This window comes from Lonchura striata, chromosome 23 (assembly GCF_046129695.1).
Source record: "Lonchura striata isolate bLonStr1 chromosome 23, bLonStr1.mat, whole genome shotgun sequence".
In the NCBI taxonomy this organism is placed as follows: Eukaryota; Metazoa; Chordata; class Aves; order Passeriformes; family Estrildidae; genus Lonchura; species Lonchura striata.
The window spans coordinates 1,208,898-1,234,421 of NC_134625.1; the positions used below are offsets into that span (position 1 = coordinate 1,208,898).

Consider the following 25,524-nt stretch of genomic DNA (forward strand, 5'->3'; position numbering starts at 1 on the left):
TTAAATATGACATTTTGCAGATACCGTTGTGCTATTAAGGAAAGCTTAAGTTCTCAGGAACTCATTTCTGTGAATTACAGTTAACATCTTCTCTTCACAAGAGAAAAGTTCCAATCACCCTTCAATTCTCAAGTCCCCATCAGCATGCAGAAAGATTTTCCAGAGTAGCATTCCATAGGGAGCTGTATGGACAGTATGTGAAATGAGTTATGTTGTGATGATGTTTAACAGATTCTGGCAATAAAAGGCAAGGGACATGGATGTCATTTTCATGTTTGTCTTTATAAACCAGAACTGCAAACCAGTACTGCTTGTGTTTCAGGGGTAGATGTAAAACATTTTTTATCTTACTAAAGTCTCTAGCCTTGTGTCCCTTCTTTGGGATGGGGGTACTTGTAGGAAGAACAGATTTTCCCTTTTTAGCACCTGGTGCCCAGGCCTTCAGGTGGGTAATGCTTACAAGTCAAATCCTTTTCCACACACTGAAGAGGCCAGTAGTAAATAAAATCCAGGATACTTGGGCAGACACTTTCATCACAGAAGAAGATTTAAAGGCTTGAATTCCTGTGTTTCGGGACCATAAATCAGGCACTGGCTGGCAGGGTGAGGAATTTAACTGACATTAACTGGCCAGAGATGTATGTGTTTATGGAATGAAAAACATCTTTGGTCTTGGAAAGCAAACTGGATTACAGAATTATGCCAAAAGGCAGAACCCAGTTTCTCCCAAAACATCTTGTAAATAAATATAAGTTCCAGTGAGGAAAGTAATGGCTTATGGAACAGTCTTTTCCCAAATAATGCTCAGCAAGGATATACACGACTGGATGAACTTTCTTCCATCGTGTGTGTTGCCCCTCCCGATCTGTCAGGCTGCTTATTTAAGGGATTGAAAGTTGCTTCCCAGCACTAAAAGAAGCAGCTGCTTCCATTTATGGCTGGGAAATTCCCAGAGAAAAATGTGCTGTCGGTTTGTTCATCCCTTTGCAATGTGGAATGGGTGGATTCTCTGATGTACTAAAGAGCTTAACTAAGGACATGGCTTTATCCCAAGCTTCATGCCTGTTTACATGTTCTGCAGCCTTCCTTTTGCTTGAGTGTAGCTGAGGGATCTGTTTCCAGTTCTCACACACTGAAGGCAATTGTAGGAAACATCAGAAAGTTACTTGGTCCCAAAAGGTGACCTTTTTCCCTATTTAAGTGTCAGTGTGGCCTCCATGAAGCTTGAGGTGCTGTATTCCTGTTACAGCTAAAATGAGATTAAAGTACTGAATTAAATAACTGATATGATTGAGGGCTGGAGTGGATTGCCAGTGGAGGAAAAATTTAAGTCCATTGCTCAGAAATCTTGCCTTGCAGGTCCTGGCGTTAAAGAATCAACTCGGGTATCTCAAACTTCATTAACTCGCCCAGCAGCACAGTTCAAGAGAACTGCAGGTTGATTAAAAGTGATGAAATCAAGCATGTAATTAGTCTCATTTGTTCAGCTGTGAATTGGGACTTAGCATGTTCTGGTAGCTACGGCAACAGCACTCGACTGATATGCAAGCTATGTGAGCAATCCAAGAAGGAGGAATGATACCTTTGCAGTGAGCAAGCTGGAGAGGCAGCAAAAACAAACACTGGCTCGAATCAGTATGTAAATAGGGGGTAGTCATGATTTCAGGAGGTTGGTATGTGTTTGAACAGGCGTTTTGCTCATGCAAGAAATGTGATGAATGGATTACTTATGGACGTTTCTGCCTCTCAATGGATCCTGCACCTCTCCTGCTCCCTTTATTGTAGAGTCAGATTTCAGGCGTCAGCAGTGCCATCATAGCACATACATTTATTCTCTTTTGATGCCCTGTATTCTTACAAGGGGTTAATGCTTTCTGGGTTCTTGATCTTGCATTTCTTTTCAGTTTTTTTTTCCAGGGGTGGAACTTGGATGTGGTTGTGATGTTGTCTTCAAAACAAAATTGTTTTGAGGATTGTTTCCTGCATGTTAGGTCCTGTAGTCTCTGGAAAATGATTGTTGGTACCAAAGTGGTGTTTGTTTGGAGAGAGATAAAAATGGCCTCTTAAGAAGTTTGTGCGTGTTTAGGGGGTTCTGAAGGATCATTGTACATTTGCTTCTTTCTTCTGAAAAGACATCAGGGAGGAGGGTGGTGCAAGGCCTGTCACAGGTTCGGTCTGTGCAGTTGTAAGATGTTTATTAAAGGCTTGATTTCTGCAAGAGCCAAGTTACTGTACCATATTACCAACCTCAGTCTATTCCTCAGAGTTCCTGGAGGTACAGGACTACATGACTCTTTTATCCTTACAACAGAGTACAACAAACATACCCACAGTAAACTTGAAAATATGTGTGAATTTGGCAGCATTTTGATACTGGGACATCAGTGCTGCTATTTCTTACATGTAGTTTGGTGTTCCATTACTTTGTGGTCTGTGCTAAAACATCCTGTCATGAGTATGTGTTGGTTGGAAGGGTCAGAGTAAGTAGAAACCCTGTAACACTGTATAAGACTTTCTCTTAAATGATGCAGGGGTGAATAGTGCATAAAACTCAGGGGATAATTTTTCTGCAGTTAATACTTGAATTTATGCTTTTGTGCCTCAGGTTGTTTTCTCCCCCAAGCACTAATCTTCTGTTCAGCTCTAAACAATCCTTGACCTTTTGAGTGTTGAAATGTCTTATCTCCAGGCAGAGTGATAGAGGGATGAGGGAAAAGAGCTAAATGTAATAATTTTAAGAAGAGTTTTTTCCTAATATCCTGTAACTAAGAGCTGCACAAAGAAGTTGTCCAGTTGAAGTCTACTTTTTACTCCTTTATTTCCTTTAAGCATACAGCTATTGATGTGAGTTGATGGGGGTCTGCAGGGAGGTGGGAGGGAACAGTGCCTGGTGCGGGGCGGCTGTGGCGGGCGCGCGGCTGTTCCCTGCGAGCGCTGCAATCCCAGTTACCGGCAGGGACACACAGCGAGCACACGGGGCTCGGGTACAACCAAACGGATTTACCCCTGGGCTCCCAGACAAGGCTGGGGGCGGGGGGCTGAACAGAAGTTTTTATACAGTAACTCAGGAGGAGGGTGTAGGAAAGTGAATTAATGAGGATATGGTAAGAGAGGAGTATAAAGTGGGGCAAATAGCTCATGAGCCTATCAGGGAAAACGGGAGGGGGGGATAATACACAGTAACAAATGGGGTGTCGAGGGCAACAAGACAGACACAGAACTCTCTGGAGAAAGGGATAGGGATAGGGAGGATTGGCAACTTGGAAGGGAGGTGGTTAGGGAAGGGCTTGGGAAAATTGGCAACTGGGAAAGGGAGGGGATTAGGGAGGAGGACAGGGGGCGAACATGGATTCAAAGCAAAACGCACCACAAATGCCCACAGTAATTCATGCATTTTTCAGTGCACAAAGTTAAATATGAAGGCAGGACTGGTAGCCCAGAGTAGTGTTGCCTGCAAAGCAGCTTAAGGCCAGCAGACTCTGTGCATTGCTCTTTCTATCTGGAGAAGTTGAAATGGATTCCATTCCCCCTAAACACCTTAAAGAGCTTTGGGGTTCATCTGGTTTTTTGCCTTATGCCTCTTTCTGTTTTACAGCGGCTAGTAGTTAAGGAGAGCATGTTCAGCTCCCAGTATCCACTTGGTCTTCTCAGAAAAAAAAGAGTCTGCAATTGAATTTACTCTTCTTTTCCTCTTTCAATCAGCCAGCAAGATTTGAGAAAGGGGCTCTGACCTTGTTATCATTGACAAGTCTGCAGTTTGACCCAAATGTGGGCCTGGACTGTCAGGTTCTTGTCTGTTGGTGCAGTCTGGGAAGTGCACAGAATACACATCTGAAACAGCTCCCCATAAGAGTGCACTCAATGGGACACGACACTTTGAGAAGCTGGTTGTCACAGCTGGTTTTTTTTGATTCAGTAGAAATTATCTTTATTTGTATGTTTGAGCAAAAAATCAAAAAGGCAAAATTCTTGCAGTGGGACGCAGTTATTTTATTATTAGTAGTAATACCTGCTTGTTTGTAACCTCACAGAGGTCCTTCTGCCAGAAGTTACTAGTATTAGTTATTTGGTCAGTTTTTCAGACATCTGTTTTAGTCCATGTAGCCTTTTAGTGGGAATTACTCTTGGTTTTGGTAAGCTGTTGTTTCAATTATAAAAGCAGGGTTTGGGGGGGAAAAAAAAGCCTTGCAGGTGAAAACTTGGGGTGGGCTCACCATCTCAAGGAATGTCATTGCAAAATAGTTTCCTCCATTGATAATTCTGAATCAAGCAGGAGCTGTCTGAGAAGATTCCAGAGGGTTTCTAGTTGTTTGAGTTGTTCAGTCTTTGATCAGATAATGCAATCAAGGTGTTTCTTTTTTGTTTTGTCTTCACAGGCCCTTGCAGCCAATGCTGGGACAGGGTTTGCAGTGGCAGAACCTCAAATCGCCATGTTCTGCGGGAAGCTAAATATGCATGTGAACATCCAGACTGGGAAATGGGAGCCTGACACTTCTGGGACCAAGAGCTGCTTTGGAAGAAAGGAGGAGATTCTGCAGTACTGCCAGGAGGTGAGATTTTTGGTATAATTCTGAATCTTCACTGCTGTGAAGGAATTGGATTCCAATTTAGCTGCTCAGTAGCAAATTAACCCTGTAGGAGATGCGCTTGCTTTTGCCTAGTGCAATTCTCTGCATTGGCCTGCTGTGTTATTGTCCAGGAAGGACAGGGAGGACACTGCAGTGGGATTTAGAAGCTACCTCAGATCAGCTCACACTACCACAGAAGGTCCTTGGTCTATAAGTCAGAGGTATCTTTATCTGTTTGCAGGGCTTTACCCCAATGTTCTGCCCTGAGCTGGTTAACCAGTATCTGCTTTCTGTTGTATAAAATGGAACCTGACACCTATTCTAGTTAGAATGTGACTATGCTGTTCTTAGTGATGTGTTTAGATCAGGCAGAATGTTAGAAAAATATTTTAATAAAATTTTGTCAGTGTTTTTGAGCTTTTTAGACTTTATTGAAAAAGATATAATCATCTTCTACTGTGTTCCAGATACACTGTAACATACTGGTCTTGTCCAGTGCCTTTAATTGCTCCTCTGAGGTGGCAGGCACATAAAATACCACAAGGAATGTATTTTTTTTAATGGGAAAGCAAAGGAATGTACCATGTCTGGAGGGGAAAGGTTTTTAAACTGTTTTACAAGGCTGATATATTTGGGGCTGCATTTTTTTCATGTGGTAGAAGCCTATATGTAAGTCATTGTCTGGACTTGAGAACTTGACTAGGGCATAAGGATCTAATTAATACATCATAAATGGACCAGGCATGAGGAAACCTGAGTAGGTGGGTGCATAACTTGACAAGTGATGAGAGAGGCTGAAGATGTTACTAAATTCTGTTTGTTGGTGCTTGCTGTTCCAGGGGGTATTGTGCTGCTTCAGAAAGAAATAAACAGCTACATCTCCTCCAAACCCAAATATCCAAATGTTCCTCCCCCAGTGCTGTGCAAATCCAGACCTCTCCATTTAGTGCCAGTGAGGACTCTTGCCCTGACCTGGCTTTCTCCTGCCTCAAAGCAGTGGCACATCGATTTCTGAAGCCCTGTGTGACAGACAGCTGGAGCTTTTTTATGTCTCCAGCTGTCCTGAGCTTGATCCGGAGCAGAGTGTGTGTCCATGTGCAAACTCCAACTTGTTCCTGTGGAGAGAATCAGCCTCACTACTCTGGTAGGAGCTGCTGTGCACATTCTCTGTCCTTTCTGGAGAGAAACTTGTCTATCTGTGCTGTTCCCCAGATGTACCCAGACCTTCAGATCACCAACGTGGTAGAAGCCAACCAGCCTGTCAGCATTGACAGCTGGTGCAAGCATGGGAAGAAGCAGTGCAAGGACCACACTCACATCGTCGTGCCGTACAAGTGCCTGGGTGAGTGTGTGCTGTGGGTGTGCTGTGCATTCCTGTGGGAGAAGCAAGGAGTTGCCTCCTGGATTCTTTCAGAGAGGAACTCAGTTTGTTAGACTTGTCTTGTATCAGGTTGTCATTTCCACTACTTCTGCTGTTTCTCTTTCTGAAATGTTTTTCTTTCTACAAGATGGAACTTTGCCTTCCTGGAGCAGATCGACAGCTTGGTAACAGCTGTGGTAGAATAATGGTGCCTGGCATGAAAAACAAATCCCCATTCTCTCTGCAAATGCCATAAAAACCTGAAGGCTATTGTATCTGAGTGCCACAAAGACACTGAGATTTAATACTTTGATCCTATTTTTGTGAAGCTTTAATATTTTGTTGCCTTGGAGATTTAAATGTTCAGTGTGCTCAGGCTTCCTGCTTGGTCTTGGCAAGAGATCTCTATTTTATTTCAATGGCTATATTTAAACTTTGCTGTTTCAAAGGGCTCTTTTTCTTACAGCTGTATCCCCTGTCCCCATTTTGAATTGTGAAAGAATATGAGATAAACTGTGATGGATTTAATGGTGCGTTCCAGAATGTCCCCACTCATTGGAATTATGCAGCATTTTTAACGGGTTAACTTGTACTTTTTTGACCTGTGGGTTGTGCATGACACTGTGCTTTCCCAATGCACTGTGTCTTCTTAGGAGTGAGCTTAGTCTCAGCTGGCTGACTTTGTTTTCAGTTATCTGCTGGAAAAGAGTTGTAAGAGGTCTTGGGAGAGTCTGATTGCTGGGAGCATTCAGTAGAAACCAGTTTTCATAATTTGTGTCTTTATCTTGGGTTACCATGTGATTTGACAGGGGATAATACCAGCAAAGCAGCAGAACCATGTCTGTGCTTTGTTCTTTATGTAATGCCTTCTGTGAGACAATCATAAAGCACTTCATTAAACATAAAATTTATTGCTAACACATCCTGGGAGAAAGGTGCTTGTCTGTATAGATGCGGAAACTCAAGTTTGGGAAACAACCAAGCCCAACTGGGATCTCCTTATGATCATCTCCTGATCATAAGGAGAACTTTTGATGGAAATAAGGATGAAAGGAAGATCCCTGGATTTATAAGGAGTCATCTCTTTTAGAAATAATCATTCCCCCCATTCTCCAGCTGAAAAATAAACTGATTTTACTGACACTGCTTTTAACACTGCCCTAAAATTTGATTAGCATTAAACTATTTATTTATTTGTATATATTATAAATATATTTAAAATATATTTATTATTTTTTGTTAGTGTATCTCACAGTGTTCATGACTTGCAGGCCCCAGCCTGTGAGGCAGCTTTGGTTTTCAGATCCAAGCTGCAAGTCTGGAGTCCATATGTCTATAAAATCTCTGTCTTCAGCAAATTGCTTGTTGTAAATGGATGATTATAGTCAAACTGGGATTTTGTTTCCTTTCTTAGTTGTGTTTTCCTTGATGCAATAATACACAGGGCACCTTAAGGTAGTATTCTGTCTCCATACCCTGTTTAATCTTCCCTGCCCCTTCCCCACCAAGGAAAACTCCTTTGCAGTTCAAAGGTGAAGAGAAGAACCCATGAATCTTCTGCCTTCATCCCCCAGAACTAGAGTCCCTTGGTTTTAAAGTTTGCTCAGTTTTACTTTTGTTACCAGAAGCATTTAAACCTTTCCTGAGTAGAATGAAAGATTATTAACTAAAAAATCTAACTGGCCTATTTTGACGCGAGAAAATGAGGAAAATACAATTTCTCTTTTAGTTTAAAATGTAAGCAATTGCAAAGGGATGATGAAGGTAATTTGATTTCATTGTCTTCAATTATCAGGTAATCTAATGCCAAACTATTTAACTTCACTGTACTTTGTAGATGTATCCTTGATCATTTAGTATCAACAGTAAGGACCTGCAAAAAAAAAAAATTGGTCATGCAAACAATATTTAAAATATATTTTGAAAAGATGGTGTGAAGGTTTGGTTCGACAAAGAATTCTGCTTTGTGGAGACTCTATGAGGAAAAGTCTTTGACTTGAAAGTTTTTCTCCAATTTTAACAAACAGCTCCTAAAGCTGTTGATCATATGTGTAGGGAATGCTGCTTTGAAATGCTTGGGCTAAAGATCTTTTCCTGGTCTTCTCAGAGTATCTAGCTCTCTCCTTATTTTAAAATTACCAAATGCAGCATTTGAATCTGCAAGAAAGAAAAACCTCAGCTTGGAGAAAATTTCATGTTTGGATTCCAGTGGCAGTGTTTGATGGGACTTCTTGGGTAAGAACAGGATGTGATGCTCATTTAGTTCTGATCTGTAATTCATATGTGTTGGTACCAAGCTGAATGATGATGGAAATTTAGGCTAAATAGCTTTTAAGTCCAACTAAAGTAGAGTTTGTACAGCAGAGAGATTCTCTCTCTCCCATCTTCCTCAAAAGCAAAAATCTGGGTTTGGCACAAGGATTGTGCCAAAGCTTCCTCATGCTAGTTAGCTTGTGGTTACCTAGATACTGGAATGCAGTGTATTTGCTGACTCTGACTGTACTCTGATATTTAGGCTGTATAGTTTTTATTTTCCAGCTGTCTGTGTTTTGGTTAGGGCAGTGAATCTGCTGTGGTTGATCATGAATTAAACCACTGGGGGAAAAAAAGCCAAAAAAACCCCCAACCAAACAAGACTTGCTCAAATAGTGAAAACCTAGATAACACTCAGCATATAAACATTTTCAGGCTGTTACAGCAGCAGACAGCATGCAGGAACTTCTCAAATGAGCTGCATCATACCAAATATGTGATTCAGTAATCTGAAACTTCTTAGTGCAGACACAGTCTTCTCAAAGATTTGGCTGAAATCACTTCAGTCAATCCTTTCATGAAAGAACAACTATTTATGAACTTGCACTGTAAACTCTGCATTCAGTTCAGCTTTTGGGGTCAGCAGGATTACCCAATGCTCATTGTTTTACCTTGGATTCTGAGACCCTATTTTTCTTTAGATTATCAGAAATAATTTTTAGAGCTGATGTGACTTATCTCCCTTATGAATATACCAAACCCTCAAAGCACATTGTAGTGGTTTAAGGTAGTTTGGTTTTTAGTTATGGAAAAATCCATAAGCTGCAGCAGTGATTCTCAGTGTGGACAGCTAACAGCTTCTCTTGACCTGACAGAACCAATCAGCTGGCTAGTTTTGAACACTGACACCCTGTTAAACCACTTAAGAGAGCTGAACATGCCTCTGTGAAATCACATTTAAAAATGAACAAACCCTAGGAAAAGCTCTCTTGTTTCTGGTTTTTGAACAGGTGACTGGACACTGGCCGGGCTCGCTCCGCTGCGCAGCCCGGCCAGCTCAGCCTGTGACTCGGCTGAGATTCTGCCATGTCGAGTTCCAGCCAGGGCTGATGGGTCAGGCCGGCTGCGTTTGGCTTTGGCCAGGGCAAAGCCAGGCCCTGCTCCGGCCGTGAGCCGCCGAGCCGTTCTGCAGGCACGGCGGCAAATGGTGCAGTTGAGAGCAGAGCCGGCCCTGCAGCCCCGCACAGGAAGCGTCCCGTGGCTGGAACTGTCCCGGCAGGGGCCAGAAAACAGAGCGGCCCTGCCCGGCAGAGATCACACAGTTGTCCGCAGGCCCGGACGAGAGATTAACTCTTGTTAGTGCACAGATGAAATCTGCAGACATCAATCCTCTCTTGAGTGAGAGAAGAGGAAAGGGTGAAGACATGTAAAGGAAGCAACATGGAGACATCGAGGTCAGTGAAGAAAGAGCCAAATCCCGGATGGGAGAAGAATGAGGAGATGCCTTAGTCTTGGGCTGAAATTCTCTTGTAAGGCTATGGTGAGGATATAATTGGTACATCAGACTTTTTTTTCCCCTGTAACTCATGGAATGCATTGGGGGATCTGGGTAGCGTTCTAACCATGACCATGAGCAGAGGCACCTGTGTTGACACAAGCAGATGTTGAAATAGCTGTGATCCAATGAGAAGCTTGAACAGAGAGAAATGAGAGAGATGAAAAACCTTGCTCCAGGGATGGAAGAAGAAAACCTCTGTTCTCAGAGATAAAAGAGGAGAACTTTCGTTTCTGTACTAGAACAGCTCATCCTCAGAATTGCACCCCAGTAAGCTGGAATGACCCGTGGTGGTAGTTGTGGGAAAACTACCAAAACGTGGGAGGGACTTCATGATTGCAGATTTCTGGGAAGGTGCTATTCATGAAAATTAAAACCACAAGAGAACTGTTTCTTCTGGAAAAGTCTCCATGGCACGGCAGGAGAGACTCCTCTCCCGAAGTAGACTAAAGAAAGATTACCCTAAAGTGGTAAACTAACTGGAATTACCAAATTGATCTCTTTACATTGTCAGTGGGAAAAAGAAAGAAAAGCTGGGGGACAGAGAAGTGTTCTGAAGGTTTATTCTGATTTTTTATTATTTTTTCTTTTAATTCTGTTAATCAAGTTTTTAAACTTCTGAGCCAGCTTTGCTCTCCTCCTAGTCCTTACTTTCAAAGCAGAAAATGAGTAAGTAATTCTAGTGTGTGCACTGGGGTTTGGCCCCCCAGACCCCATTAATAGGTGCATTGGCCAAGAAACTTGGCGAACCAAAATGGCTACGCCTAAATTGTTATTTCTGTCTTGTTCAATTAAAACTGCTACACACCTGCACCGAGTGCACTTTGGAGTTCTGGGAGGCTTTATGTGCTGTTGGAAGCTGGGCAAACATCAACTGTGGCCATTGTGTTTTTCAGTGGGTGAGTTTGTAAGTGACGTCCTGCTGGTGCCTGAGAAATGCCGGTTCTTCCACAAGGAGCGCATGGATGTGTGTGAAAGCCACCAGCACTGGCGCACTGTGGCAAAGGAGGTAATGGAGCCACTGGGACCGGAATGTTTACTCTGGATCTGTCCACTTGGATATTTGTAGTATTGGAGCATAGCAGTGTTTCTCTCTGTATTGCTGTTCCCTGTTCCAGTCAACGAACTGAGGCAGACAGCAAGGAAATAAAAATTTAAAAATATTCAAGTGACTTAAAAAACCTGTGTAGCAAAGCTGTCCTACATAGCTTATCCATATCACAGAGGTAGGAATTGAAATCAGCTCTCTGGGATACTGCTTTAACCAATGGTTCATCCCTTTTTCTTTTTTTTTTTGTTTTTTTTTTTCCTCGGGGAGATACAGTGGGCATAAGATAGTTCCTATTTTTCTTGCACATTTTGCTTTAATGTACCTTCTGCTGCTGGGGATTTGGTCGGGAGGGCTTGCCTGGGAGCAATCTGAGTTTTGTTGGGACTGATTAGTGGAGATTTTACGTAAGAGATTAATTATATTCTCAGAATAAATCAAGCCCCTGGTTTTGGGGGTTGGATTTGTGGTTTTTTGATCTGGCTAGCTAAACTGTTGCGAAAGCTCTGCACTCCCATTTGAAGCTGGGGCAATAAAAACAAGATGATGACAGAATGTGCATATTTTCCATTTTGTAGAAACAACAATTGTAGAATCAGCAACACAAAGACCAGTTGTTAACCAGAAGAGGTTAAGAATGCTCCACTGAAAATTCCTTTTTCTTTAAAATCATGTGAGCAAAAATACATCTAAATAAAGCTGTACTAGAGGAATTGTCTTTTAATTGAGGGTAAACTTGTTAATGTCTAGAAAATTGAAAAATCATTTACTTTAAATGTAGTTGGAGAACTTTTCCAGCAATATTTGGTTCATTTAAAATCAGTGCTGTAACAAAGCAAAGCACAAAAGGGTTCTGATGGGTATAATAAAGCTTTTCTTCATTCTTTACCAGGCAACTCTAAGCCAAGTATTTCCTTAGCTTAAGAGAAGTGGATAGACATAATGTTTAAGTGTAGTTTACATTTGACTTTTTCTTGAATTATCTGATTGATTTTAATCAAAAAAAAAAGCATGGTAAAATAATCTTGACACAAAGTCCATTTGAGCGACTATTCACTTGCTCCAATGTAGAGTTTAATAGATAACGTTTAATGAAATGGCAAGCCCAGAAAAAAAAAAACCACCCTTTCTGGATCTTTCAGGTGTTCTTCCTTGAGTCGACACAAAATATTTAGGTTTTTTTTCTGAACTTTGCCAGGTTGACAAACCAGCAGTTGTTGGGGCTGGGATGTGAAATGTTAACACCAGGAAGTACTGGGTGTTTCTGCATCTGGGACTTTTGTGTTTGTTTTTTTTTAATGCTACAAGTTTCAAATCCCTCTCCTTTGATGTTCAGACTTAGGTTGTATGTTGCTGTTGTTTGTGCTGTAAAACTTAAACCATTCTTGAGGTCTCTGATAGGCAAACTTGAGCATTATCCGAAGGAAGATCATGATGCTGAACTGATGTGAATGGGCTCCCCTTTCAGGCCTGTCTGACAGAAGGGATGATCCTGCACAGCTATGGGATGCTGCTGCCCTGTGGAGTGGACCAGTTCCATGGAACAGAATATGTGTGCTGTCCTCAGACTAAGGTTGTGGATGAGGCTGTGTCCAAAGAGGAAGAGGATGAGGATGAAGACTATGACCTTTACAAGAGGTAGAGTTCTTACTGGTGTAGATGTTGACAGCTTTGCACATGAAGCTGCTGCTTGGGAATATTTCACACAGCACTTCCCTTGTAGTGAGGATTGAGCAGATTTCTGTGCTTCTGTGTTTCCTAAAGAAGTATCCTAAGCCTGAATAGGCCAAATGACTTTGCAGTCCCACTTTCACTGGAGAAGCTAAACACCCCCTCTCCTTTCATACCTGCAGAGAGTTGAGGTCATTCAGCCTCAAAAAGAGAAGGCTCCAGGGAGACCTTAGAGCCCCTTCCAATTCTTAAACAGACTACAAGAATGCTGGAGAGGGTCTTTGGACAAGGGCCTGCTGAGGCAGGACAAGGGGGCATGGTTTCACCCTGCCAGAGGGAGAAGGTTAGATGGGATATTGGGAAGGAATTCTTCCCTGTGAGGATGGTGAGGCCCCTGCACAGGCTGCCTAGAGCAACTGTGGCTGCCCCATCCCTGGAAGTGTCCAAGGCCAGGTTGAATGGGTCTTGGGGCAGCCTGGGATAGTGGAAGGTGTCCCTGTCCAGAGAAGGGGGTGGCACAAGATGGGCTTAAAGGTCCTTCCCAACCCAAACCATTCTGGGGTTCTACAGTAGAAGCCTGACTCAAGGTTAGATTTTCACTTACTGAAAAATGGAAAGAGGCCACATGAAGCCAGAGCAATGGAGGAACTCTGCCTGCAGCAGCAGGAGTGTCTGTAATGAGGGATGTCCCTTTGCTGCGAGGGATGGGCTAACTAATAGTTAGTAAACTTATTTTTCCCATTTCTGATGTTTCTAGAACAGATGGAAAGAATCATTATTCTGGTACATCCAAATGATTAGCCTTACCCTCACTCCGTAATTTATCTGTGTCCCTCTAGTGAGTTCCCTACAGAGGCAGGTGTAGAAGACTTCACAGAAACAGCTGTGGAGGAAGATGAGGATGATGAAGGGGAAGAGGAGGAGGAGGACGTGGTGGAAGACCGCGATTACTACTATGACAGCTACAAGGTTGACGACTACAATGAAGAGACCCCCACAGAGCCCAGCAGTGACAAGGCTATGGCTGAAAAAGAAGTGAGCAGTGACATGAAATGTAAGACACATTCCAGTCCACAGGCTTCCTGCTCCCTTGAGATCATTCCTGTTGGCTATCAGTTAGTGATGGTGTTTTGAGCAAGTCAATAAGTGCCACTTGGAAGTTTTATTTGCCAGATAAGTTAGCAAACAGAGGAAAGCTGATGATGCTTTTTTCAAGTGTTGAAATTAACTCTAGAGCATGGGCCATATGTTTCCAGATAAACAGCAGTTCTGCTGGTGGGAAACCCAGTGTCTGGCATGTTGAATAAGCATCTGATGAAGGTGTAGTGATGAGTCAGAAAAGCCATATCTGCAAATTTTGGAAAATCTTAAAGGGATATTTGGGGTGCACTGTAAATTTAAAATCTAGTGGTTTATACCAGCTTAAAATGAGGAAACTGAAAGTGGTGGGCCATACTCTGCAGATGTGCCTTCTGGTCATTTAAGGGTGAGGAACATCCTTGGTGCTGCCTTTGCAAAACACTTCTCTTCCACAAAAGAAAGTCAGCCAGCATAAGCGCCCCAACTTTATAATGTGTTGAGACAGGCTTTCGGCAGTAGTCTAACCTACTGTGCTGGTGGTAGCTTTTGTTGAGTGGTAGGTGCCTTTGCAGTGGGCTCATGGTGTGATGCCTCAGCATTATGTGATGTCCTACACTTTGCATGTAGAAGTGTCTGCAGAGGAGGGAGGAGCAGAGAGGGAATGAAATTCAATTAGCTACAGATCACTGAATCATTGCTAGCATCTTGCGTCTTTTTGGTAAAATGCCAGCATGCTGCAGATAATTTTCCTTGCTGAAACAAGGCTTAGCTCTTATGTGTACAGGGCTGCTGCAGATCTGCAGATTTCGTCAGAGGCTTGGAGGAATATGATCGGGGTGTCTGTTTTGGGGGTATACAGTCTTTTTTCCCTGAACTACCATGAGTTTTAATATTTGGTGCATAGATGTTTCAAACCTTAAAACCTCAGTGTCTGAGGCTGGCATGGAGATCAATCCCTTTGTTTAGCCTGCTTTTCCACTTATCCTACACCTGCCCTGTAAGATGTGGAGTGTCAGTCCAGGCAGAGTGCAGTGATCTGGACATTCTTTGATGCTTTAAGCAGCTGTAATTGATGGGCTTTTCATGCTGCTGGTTTTATAGAGTGGAGGGTCTCCCACTGGGGCAGCTGGGGCATAATCCTGTGGCATCAGCAGAACAGATTCCTGTTGTCCCAGCCTCTGGCTCATGGAGAAACCTCTCATGGATGAGAGCTCCATGTAGAGACAGAGTGAGCTGTGTCACTATCTCTGAAGCACCATGTGCAGACATCTCCTTGACCAGCTTGTGATGGATGCATTGCAATGTTAAACCCCCCCAAAACTGACAGAAGCCCTTGGGTTGGTGCAGCAGCAATGCTGAGGCCGGTGCCTCAGAGGAAGGGGTGAAGTAGAGCCACCTCTGCATCATATAAATCACTTGGCAAGGCCTGTGCTCCTCACCAGCTCATGTTCTCACCCATCTCCACACAGCTGTCTGCTCCCAGGAGGCCATGACAGGGCCCTGCCGGGCTGTGATGCCTCGTTGGTACTTCGATCCTAACAAGAGAAAATGCATTCGCTTTATATATGGAGGCTGCGGAGGCAACAGGAACAATTTTGAGTCAGAGGAGTATTGTATGGCTGTGTGTAAAAAGATGAGTAAGTCCTGCCTCCCACTGGCCTTTTGCAGCTGGCCACTGTCTGTCTGGCGTGTGGTGTCTCCTCCTTCCCTTGGGCAATAGAGGACCCATCTGTAGTTTATTCCTTTGGTTCTGGTGTCTGTCCCTTTGCAGCAGTCTCCTGTCTCCACTTTCTGAGGTCCATAGGGTGATTGTACCTTGGGAAAGTGCCCCTCGCCATATGCTGGCTGTGTTTCCTGGTGACTTGCAGCTCTTGCTCAGGGCTCAGCTGTCCTCTTCCAGATCTGTAACGGGGACCAGGGCCTGTCTCTGACCTCTTGCCTAACTGGCTTTTTAATACAAATATATGTAAGGAAGCCCTTACTTTCCCCAGTCATGTTACCATGCACATGTTTGACAGTAGGTCCTGAAAAGGAGACTACTGTTCTCGTGGTAGCAGGCATTTTCTTGCTATTTTAATTTTGGAAAATACCAGACCAGTAGTATAGAATTCAGATTCCCATTTTCAGCTTGGTATGAAATACAAATCACAACTAAATCCCTGTGTTTTTGAGTGCTTAAGGTTTTTGGCACCAGTTTCAACTGGCTTTTATGTCAGATGATAAAACTACAAAAAACATTTTAACCTCCTTATTAATCTTATTGTTGAACTCCAGCACTTCCACTTCAGCTACCATTAAAGCTTTTGAAAGGCTTTTTGTGTTATCTGGGGCTTGGCAGCCTGACTATACAGCCATAATCCTGTTTACAAAATGTGCTTCATGCAAGTGGTTTAGATTGGGCTGATCTAACTGAGGCAGTGAAAGAAAAGATGTGGATGTCAGGAGCTTTTTGTATAAAAGATTGTCCTGTTACAGAAGGATTTGGGGCCGGGAAGAGTTCTCTGTTTCCAAGCCTGGTTCAGAAATGTCAGAAGCAGGGCCAGAATATGGGACGTATATGACATTGTCCCTTGCACGCAACAATAGTGCCTGTGTTGTATATTGTCATTGTTTCCCCCTAGTTAGAGGGAAGGTTGGTGAGTGCCGTGCATGCTGAACTCTTACCCAGTGTTCATGGTGAAGTGCCAGGTAATTTTTTTCTGAAGCATGCTGTCTTTTAATGACATGTTGGAGGTTTTTCTACCCAAATAACTAATATGGATGACAGGTTGCCTTAACTATCCCTTTGTGCCTTCCCTCAGGCAAAGGGTAACAATGGAGTGCATCATGTTTGCCACAGATCTTTCAGAAAGGCTCTGGGATGTGTAGTTCCTAAAACCATAGCACAGGAACACTTTCAGCACTTCCTGAACTACAGTATATGGAATACAGAGCCCCTGATGTGGATTCTGTAGATGCTTGAATTTTATCAGTTCTGAAACTTTGTTTTTCCCCTTGTTGAATTTGGATGTCTTGAAGTTACAAACCATCCAGTGTATTGGACAAGTCACTTTGTCACACTTAGTCTCCTTCTGTTGCTGTCTTGTCTAATATCATTGCCTGTAAGTCTTGTATGGTGCATCTGGTAGGGAAGGTAGATTTGAAGTGTAAAAGACTGGTTTTGTGTAGATTTATTGTCAAACTCCCTAATCATATTAATGATGTCTGGAGCCAGCTTGTCAGTGAACAGCTAATGCACAGAATGTCACTTAAACCATCCAAAGCCAATGTGGAAGGGAAAAGTATCCTGTTACACCAGGCACTGTGTTTCTGGAGCTGAGTGCTGCTCACCTCAGTACGGCATGGGCCAAACAGTGCTGGGAGCTGTGGTCATCGCTGCCATTTGGGCTGATGGAGCTGATGTTGGACAGAAAATTGGCACTGTAAAGATTCCAAAAGTGGAATCTGGAAGGTGGTGGTTTAGTAGACTCAGCTTGCCAGACTATTAATTAGGCAGGCATGGATATTCCTGTCACTGCTCTCTGCAATCCAGGATTGTGGGTTTCTGACACTCTGCTTACCCTTCCCTCTTCATCCAGTGCCAACTGATGATGTGGATGTCTACTTTGAAACCCCTGCTGATGACAATGAGCATGCCCGCTTCCAGAAGGCCAAGGAGCAGCTGGAGGTCAGGCACCACAACCGCATGGACCGGGTGAGTATCAGCCTTCAGACTTCGTGATGTGTGGTTGTTCATGTGTTGGGTTGCTGCCCCTGTTTTACTGGAAATATTGTTGAAGTGACTTGCTTTCCAGTTTCCAGTCTTCTGTGTGTTTCTTTCAGTATGACCACACCATGGGAATCAGATTTATATTTCTCCAGTGTTGGGAGAGAGAAATTACATTAGATACTAGGAAGAAATTCTTTACTCAGTGTCACAGTGCAACACGAAATAACTCACACACGGACATTAGATGCAAAAGAGGGAAACAAAGAACGGAAAAGCAAACTTTATTTTCTGACTCCACTATATATAGAATACCAAAAGTGACTGTGGATTGGAGGGTGAAGTTGCCACCTCTCCAAGTACACTGGTCAAACCAACAGTCCATCAATTCTCTCCATGCACAAAGAAGAATGCAAAACAATCATTATTTACATGAACAGTGTGAGAAGATTCAGTAGAAATATGTAAACATCAGAAGGCATAAGAAACTTTTAGAAGAACTTTAAAACTCTCAAAAAAACAGGACGACAACTCAGTGGATTCTGAAGCCCTGGCACAGGTTGCCTGGAGAGGTTGTGGATTCCCCATACCTGGAAATGTTTAAGGCCAGGTTGGACAGAGCTTGGAGCCATCTGGTTTAGTAGAGGGTGTCCCTGCCCATGGAACAAGATAAGCCTTCCAGCTCATCTTGAATGTCCCTTCCAGCCTAAAACCTGGGATTCTGTGAAGCTTGGCTGGTTACTCAGAGGGATTAAGTGCTAGGCTTAAACCCCACAATAGCTCTTTCGTGCCTTCAAAACCCAGCCAGGCTGTGCTAGGATCTGCCTGTGAAGGCAAATCAGCTCATAAAGGTAAGATGTAAATTTGTACCTTGTTCATGTGTTTTGTCCTTTTCCTGTCCAGGTGAAAAAGGAGTGGGAGGAAGCAGAGCACCAGGCTGTTAATCTCCCCAAGGCAGAAAGGCAAACTCTGATCCAGGTAAGAGTGGAAGGACCTAAAGAGGAAAGTTACAGGGAGACATGGCAATATTCACAGCTAAAAGACAACTGAGATGCAATAACAGCCTTCCTGCTCTGTCAACAGCTGCCTTTTAAAGAAGGTTTGATTCAATTGTTTGCTTTGTTCTTAAAACTGGAGATGATCTGATTACATGCCAGGTCCTTTCCTACACACACTAGTAGAAAGTGATCTCCTCAAGCGTAGCAACAGTAGAGCCAAATTGTAATTTCAGACCTTTGGCCTGTTTTCCACTAATACTGGCCTCAGAGCCTGGTTCATAGTCAGCTCTGGATCTCTTGGCATGCATTTCCTGCTTGACCAGACTTAGTGAAAACCGCTTAGACAGCAGATAAAGCTGATTTGCTGCCAAAATAATAATCTTGTGCCTTATGAGGAGAGTTCAGTTGGACTGTGAAGTTAATGAGAGATTGCAGTGTAGGATCATTAGGGGAAGGCTCTTCTGGCAGTGACAGCTCTGTGCATTTCTCTCTAACCAATATGCAACAAAGTGATTTACTCCAGCTTTTAAGCCCACTTTGGATTTTTTCCTGGACACAGTTTTCTCTCCGCATTTTTTAATACAAGTTACTGTTTGGAACTGTGTGCAAATGCTAAAGTTTGTCATTATTTCTGTTGAAACATAACATTTAGTGGACTATTCTGGTTGGTTTGCAAATGAGGGTTATGACCTTTGTAAAAGAATACAGAGAGATTTGAACTGAAGGCATGTTGATGGAAAATTTGCTATGCAATACCTTTGTAAACTTCTGCAAGTTCAAATTAATGGCTCCAGGCTGAAGGGATCAATCCTGTTTTCATATTGCTGGACTGAAAGAAAGAATTAATATTGTGTCAGTTCTTCAGCATGGCCTGGATCTCCCATCCCCAGCATGGTGTTTATGTGCAAGGTCCTTTTCACTCTTCAGACCTTTGAAATGGCTTGTGAAGGAAGTTTGGAAGGCAGATTATCACTACTGAATTTGCAGAGATGAAATCTGCATCATCATTTTTCCATGCCTTTCTCTCCTAACTGTATATTGGTTGGATATGGAGTTTTACAGTCTTTATTAGTTCTGAGGAGTTTCAGATGGTGTTGATCACACAGTGATCACACAGTGCATTTCATACAGATTTTTCTTTGTTCTAGCACTTCCAGGCCATGGTGAAATCTCTGGAGAAAGAAGCAGCGAGTGAGAAGCAGCAGCTGGTGGAGACTCACTTGGCTCGAGTGGAAGCCATGCTGAATGATCGCCGTCGCATCGCCCTGGAGAACTACCTGGCTGCCCTGCAGGCTGACCCACCACGTGTGAGTTTCTTCTCAACACGGTTTTCCAGTAGGATAGAATTGGGTAGGATGGCAGGTGGGAATGCCTTGATGAGAAGATTGCCTGTGACTTGGAGAAACTTGGAATTGGTTCCTAGGAAAGCTTCTTCATTGTCGAAGTTGGTGCTACAGACTTAGCAGTGGGTCTGTAATTGACTCCCATTCCTTCCTGCCTGAGGAAAAAAAACTCTGCATTGTTTGGTGTCCATAAGGCACAGTTCATAAAGTGTGGTGTTCTGAGTCATACAGACTTAAAATTAAGTGTTCTGAATCAAACAGACTTAATTAAAAAAAAAAATGTCCAGGGAGTAAGTGCAGGTGATAGATCTATCCAGCACCAAAGTAGGCTCGCACCTGAAGTGCTGTTTTCAGCTGCGGGTTTGGGTTGACACCAGTGGTTTGACGTATTCCCTGCTCCTATCCTGCAGCCCCACCGCATCCTGCAGGCCCTGAAGCGCTATGTCCGTGCCGAGAACAAGGACAGGCTGCACACCATCCGCCACTACCAGCACGTCCTGGCCGTGGATCCGGAGAAGGCTGCGCAGATGAAATCCCAGGTATGAAGGGGTTTCTGTCAAGGCAGCCCTGGGGTTGTCGGAGGTTGTGGAAGCTGTGTGTTGCTGGGTACTACAGCAACTTCATCCTTGTGGAGCTCTCCCTGTCTCCTGTGCTTACTTCTGTCACCAAACATGCTTGCTGTGTGGTTTTCCTTAGTGCCTGACTCAGTGTTAAAAATTGAAGTTCTGTTTTATAGCTTGTTGTTCACACTGACAAGTTGAGGGGCTTAGACCTAGGTCAGTATCAGTTCTGTATTTCCTTTTATCAAGCACCCCTGAAATTTATTTTCTGGGGACTTGGTTTTCTTGAGCAGGCTTTCTCACTTCTTCCAAGTGTCTACATGTTTCCTTCCTTACGCTTGGTCTTCATACTGCCTGTGTTTGGGGTTTGTGGGAATTCTCTTATGCCTCTGCAGCATTACTGCCTGATGTCCAAAGCATAAATCATAATCTTTTCCAAGTACCTGGTCAGTGTTGTTAGCTTTATCAGAAAGTCTGGTTTTGATGGTTTTATGTTGTACAATTTGTAAGAGAAAATCCATTAGTTACAGCAGTGATTCTCAGTGTGGACAGCTAACAGCTTCTCTTGACCTGACAGAACCAATCAGCTGGCTAGTTTTGAACACTGACACCCTGTTAAACCACTTAAGAGAGCTGAACATGCCTCTGTGAAATCACATTTAAAAATGAACAAACCCTAGGAAAAGCTCTCTTGTTTCTGGTTTTTGAACAGGTGACTGGACACTGGCCGGGCTCGCTCCGCTGCGCAGCCCGGCCAGCTCAGCCTGTGACTCGGCTGAGATTCTGCCATGTCGAGTTCCAGCCAGGGCTGATGGGTCAGGCCGGCTGCGTTTGGCTTTGGCCAGGGCAAAGCCAGGCCCTGCTCCGGCCGTGAGCCGCCGAGCCGTTCTGCAGGCACGGCGGCAAATGGTGCAGTTGAGAGCAGAGCCGGCCCTGCAGCCCCGCACAGGAAGCGTCCCGTGGCTGGAACTGTCCCGGCAGGGGCCAGAAAACAGAGCGGCCCTGCCCGGCAGAGATCACACAGTTGTCCGCAGGCCCGGACGAGAGATTAACTCTTGTTAGTGCACAGATGAAATCTGCAGACATCAATCCTCTCTTGAGTGAGAGAAGAGGAAAGGGTGAAGACATGTAAAGGAAGCAACATGGAGACATCGAGGTCAGTGAAGAAAGAGCCAAATCCCGGATGGGAGAAGAATGAGGAGATGCCTTAGTCTTGGGCTGAAATTCTCTTGTAAGGCTATGGTGAGGATATAATTGGTACATCAGACTTTTTTTTCCCCTGTAACTCATGGAATGCATTGGGGGATCTGGGTAGCGTTCTAACCATGACCATGAGCAGAGGCACCTGTGTTGACACAAGCAGATGTTGAAATAGCTGTGATCCAATGAGAAGCTTGAACAGAGAGAAATGAGAGAGATGAAAAACCTTGCTCCAGGGATGGAAGAAGAAAACCTCTGTTCTCAGAGATAAAAGAGGAGAACTTTCGTTTCTGTACTAGAACAGCTCATCCTCAGAATTGCACCCCAGTAAGCTGGAATGACCCGTGGTGGTAGTTGTGGGAAAACTACCAAAACGTGGGAGGGACTTCATGATTGCAGATTTCTGGGAAGGTGCTATTCATGAAAATTAAAACCACAAGAGAACTGTTTCTTCTGGAAAAGTCTCCATGGCATGGCAGGAGAGACTCCTCTCCCGAAGTAGACTAAAGAAAGATTACCCTAAAGTGGTAAACTAACTGGAATTACCAAATTGATCTCTTTACATTGTCAGTGGGAAAAAGAAAGAAAAGCTGGGGGACAGAGAAGTGTTCTGAAGGTTTATTCTGATTTTTTATTATTTTTTCTTTTAATTCTGTTAATCAAGTTTTTAAACTTCTGAGCCAGCTTTGCTCTCCTCCTAGTCCTTACTGTCAAAGCAGAAAATGAGTAATTCTAGTGGATGTGCTGGCATTTTACCAGCACTAAGCCCACTACACCATTACACTGTGTTTTACTTCTGAACAGCCAGAAAATTTGTTTCCTTCTGCTGGATTGTGTATGTGAATATGTTACTTCAGACCTGTCTTTTGTCTTTGTATGAGTATTTGCAGATACTCTGGAAGTCTCTGGAATTATACTGGTACTTGTTTTCACTTGTTTTAAAATAGTAAAATATGTGCTGTAAGTCTGATTCAAAATTCAGATCAAGAATAGTCTGTTAACACTGAAAAATCTCTTTGGAATGATGTGCATTTTCTTAGATTCAGAGAGAACCCACTGTCCTTTTGCAGCATTAGCAATGTTTTCATAGTCCCAGTTTGTGGATAGTGTGCTGTTTTGTAGTGTCTTTGAATTCTGCAATGCCCAAAAGACAAGCAAGAAGAAGAAAGAATGGAGAGCTGCAGGGAGACAGTGCTGTGGAACACATCTAGTGCTGCCAAGAGGAAGAATTAGGCACTGAGGAAAAAATACATTAAAACTTTATAACCAGGAGATGGAAATATCCTGGGTTAAAGGTAGGACAGGGTCTGGAGCCTGTTACTGTCACTTCTGGTGAAGGACAGAGTGGTGCCAGAAGCAAACCTCACACTGGGAGGTGGCAGACTTCATGGGTTCCACCTTATTTCTGGGTATGGCAGTGCACATTCACGTCATGTCTCCTGGTCTCCCACTGCCTGTGGGATTCTTGTTAAGCTGCACATGCCCAAAAGGAGTGGTGGCAACTGTGGTGGTTATGATGATGCTTGGCTTTCTGTGTGGAATTTGTGGTCACGTTTTCAGAGGCATGTCAAGCACAGCCCAGCCCAGTGCTTTGTTCTGCTGCTGTCACAGCCTAGGAGAGAGTGTGTGGACTGTGTTCTTAAGCTAAACCTTAACAGTTCTTAATTCATCCTGAAGGCTGCAGTGTCAACAAATCAACATGTGAGGGATGTGGTTGGTACAGTTCAATTTCCATTCCCTTTACTTTTCACATGCACTTTTAAGCTCCTTAGTCAATTTCTTGGATTGACAAGCTGCCACATGCAAAATTAAATTGTTTTCATCCCTGCTCTTAAAGGTCAGGCACGCATCAGACTGTGAAATAGGTCCATCTGACAGCTTAGCTTTTTACAATGTTTGGCCATCTATATAAATGTTTTCCTTGCTCTCCTTGATCCCTGATTTTGCAACACCCTCTTTAGGTCAGGCCTGACTTCACCGCTGTATTTAATGTGCTTGGGAGGAGTGATTTGAGTTTACCCAGAGCTTGAATATATTTCTCAAAGGAAGGGAGAACACTGCTGCCAATGAGTGTGGGTGTAGGACAAATGTAATGCCACAGTTGGTTTGAAAGGCACCTTTGTTCTGAAACCAGAGCTGATAAAATATCCTGTCTTCTTCTTTTGCCTATACCTTTTCTAGCAGTCGGGAATGATAATCCATTTAATAAAGCTGCTGCAGATGAATTATGACTGTGTTGGGCATATGGGAAATACCAGCTTTGGTGGCATTTTAGTGTTTGCAGTGGAGAGCTGATTAAAGTGAGAGTCAGTTGAATCCTCTCTTACTCCCACCATTTCCCAAACTCCTGAGAGAACAGTCTGCAGATGGCCAGTTCCAGTGAAGTGTGAGAGCATCTGTCAGAGAATTGGACTGGGTGGATCTGTGTCTCCTATTGCCTGCCATGGCAGATCCACCAGTAATAGATATTTTATTGCACAAGGAAAGAACTGGTACTGTGAAGTGATGGACAGTTTTTGCTTATTCCAACACACTCTTTTACATCTGCAGGTGATGACACATCTTCATGTAATTGAGGAACGGATGAATCAAAGCTTGTCTCTGCTCTACAAGGTACCATATGTGGCTGAAGAAATCCAGGATGAGATTGGTGAGTGTGTATGCCAGCCCCTATGCTGCTGTGTTAAGACTTCCAAGTTTTTATATCAAATGAGCTCCCAAAAGATTGCTCTCTCCTTTGAGGGGGTGGACAACAAGCACTTGGGATTGAGCTCAGGAAAGATACTGTCTGGATGTTACAAAATAGCCAGTCAGAATAGCTTGTTCCAAGAATTTTCACTGTCCGTTTAAAAAAAAAGTCAGCAATGTTCAGAATATCAAAGCTGTCTCTCTAAGGGAGATGAAAAAGATCCATAAAAAAAACCCCAGATGCTTTCTCCCCTTATAGGTTAGTCTCATCTTGCCAAAACCTCTTGCCACATCAAACCTCTTGGCCCTTATTTGAATGCATTTCTAACCAGCGCCTTTACTGAGAATTCCAGATGAAATAGGCAAGATAAAATAACCTAGCAGCCCTGAGAGCAGTGTTCTCCTGCAGTCTTGCCTCAGCCTGGTTCAAACCATCTGCACCTCTGTCGCTGCCAGGTTTCCTGCAGCCTGTGTAATAATTCTCTTCATTCCTTTCAGATGAGCTGCTTCAGGAGCAGCGTGCAGACATGGATCAGTTCACAGCCTCCATTTCTGAGTCCCAGGTGGATGTCAGAGTGAGCTCTGAGGAGAGTGAAGAAATTCCCTTGGATGGCAAACCTTTCCACCCGTTCCAGGTGAAAACCTTCCCAGCCTTGCCTGAAAGTGAAGGTATGTGGAACTGAACACTAGGTTCACTGGTGATTTTCCTTAAGACAGTAGGCTCAGCTGGAATAGATAAAGCTCCATCCCTTTGGGTGATGTAGAGTAAAGCAGTCATCCTGACAGGATCCCTCACAGTGCTGTGAGTAATGTCTGCTGATCTGTTCTAATGATTTTCTGACTCTTCTCTTTGTGAAGTTGTCCTCTCTTTTCATTTTGCAGCAAATGTTTTTACAATGCATCTTGACTCTGGAATTAATTTTCAGTCTTTAACAAAAACATTTTAGTGTAATGTTAAATCTTTGTGCTGTGACCTGTTGAAGGGCTGAAGGAATTCCCTTTTTTAAAAAAAAAGTATATATTTTTTGTATCATTGGATGTTGACAGCTGGTGTGTGCACGTGTATTTATTTTAAAAATGCTTGAACAGAGTCCTGAGACTAAAGCTGTAGACTAAAAGCTTTTCCCAGGGTCTGAGTCAGAAATCATGCACAAGCCTTTTTTTCTTTCTCTCTTAATCTCCTTTCTCTGCTATTTTTGTTTTTGTTTTCCCTCCTGCTAGATCCTCAGCCGGATTTGTACCATCCAATGAAAAAAGGTTGGTTCTAAGCTGCTCCCTCACAGTGCTTTTGATTGCTCTCCTACCTTCTCAGTGTGAAATAGCTTCATTTTATTTCCATACTCACCTTGACTTTCATTTCCCTGCTTTCACTTAGATCAGTCACGTTCAGTTTTGCTTGTTTAGGCCTAGTGTTAAGAAGGCAGCAAGCCTGAGCATCCAATTGTGTGTGTGTTCCTCCCTGATGGGCTCACAAGTGTCTCGGAGTGCCTGGAG

General features: G+C 43.4%; 1 protein-coding gene across 5 annotated transcripts in view; it reads left to right on the forward strand.

The window, feature by feature from the left end:
• The window catches only part of APLP2 (amyloid beta precursor like protein 2), a 48,894-nt gene that overhangs the window by 17,758 nt on the left and 5,612 nt on the right, over positions 1-25,524 (forward strand). For 2 of the 5 annotated variants that reach the window (XM_021531080.2, XM_021531081.2), the window contains exons 2-14: positions 4,377-4,550; positions 5,781-5,910; positions 10,633-10,745; positions 12,253-12,422; positions 13,295-13,509; positions 15,005-15,172; positions 17,114-17,229; positions 18,145-18,219; positions 19,388-19,546; positions 19,993-20,121; positions 23,893-23,992; positions 24,529-24,699; positions 25,252-25,287. In XM_021531080.2, coding sequence (XP_021386755.1) covers positions 4,377-4,550; positions 5,781-5,910; positions 10,633-10,745; positions 12,253-12,422; positions 13,295-13,509; positions 15,005-15,172; positions 17,114-17,229; positions 18,145-18,219; positions 19,388-19,546; positions 19,993-20,121; positions 23,893-23,992; positions 24,529-24,699; positions 25,252-25,287 — 1,756 coding nt within the window. The remainder of the gene's footprint in view (positions 1-4,376; positions 4,551-5,780; positions 5,911-10,632; positions 10,746-12,252; positions 12,423-13,294; positions 13,510-15,004; positions 15,173-17,113; positions 17,230-18,144; positions 18,220-19,387; positions 19,547-19,992; positions 20,122-23,892; positions 23,993-24,528; positions 24,700-25,251; positions 25,288-25,524) is intronic. The other 3 variants (XM_021531083.2, XM_021531084.2, XM_021531086.2) reach the window with 2 other exon arrangements.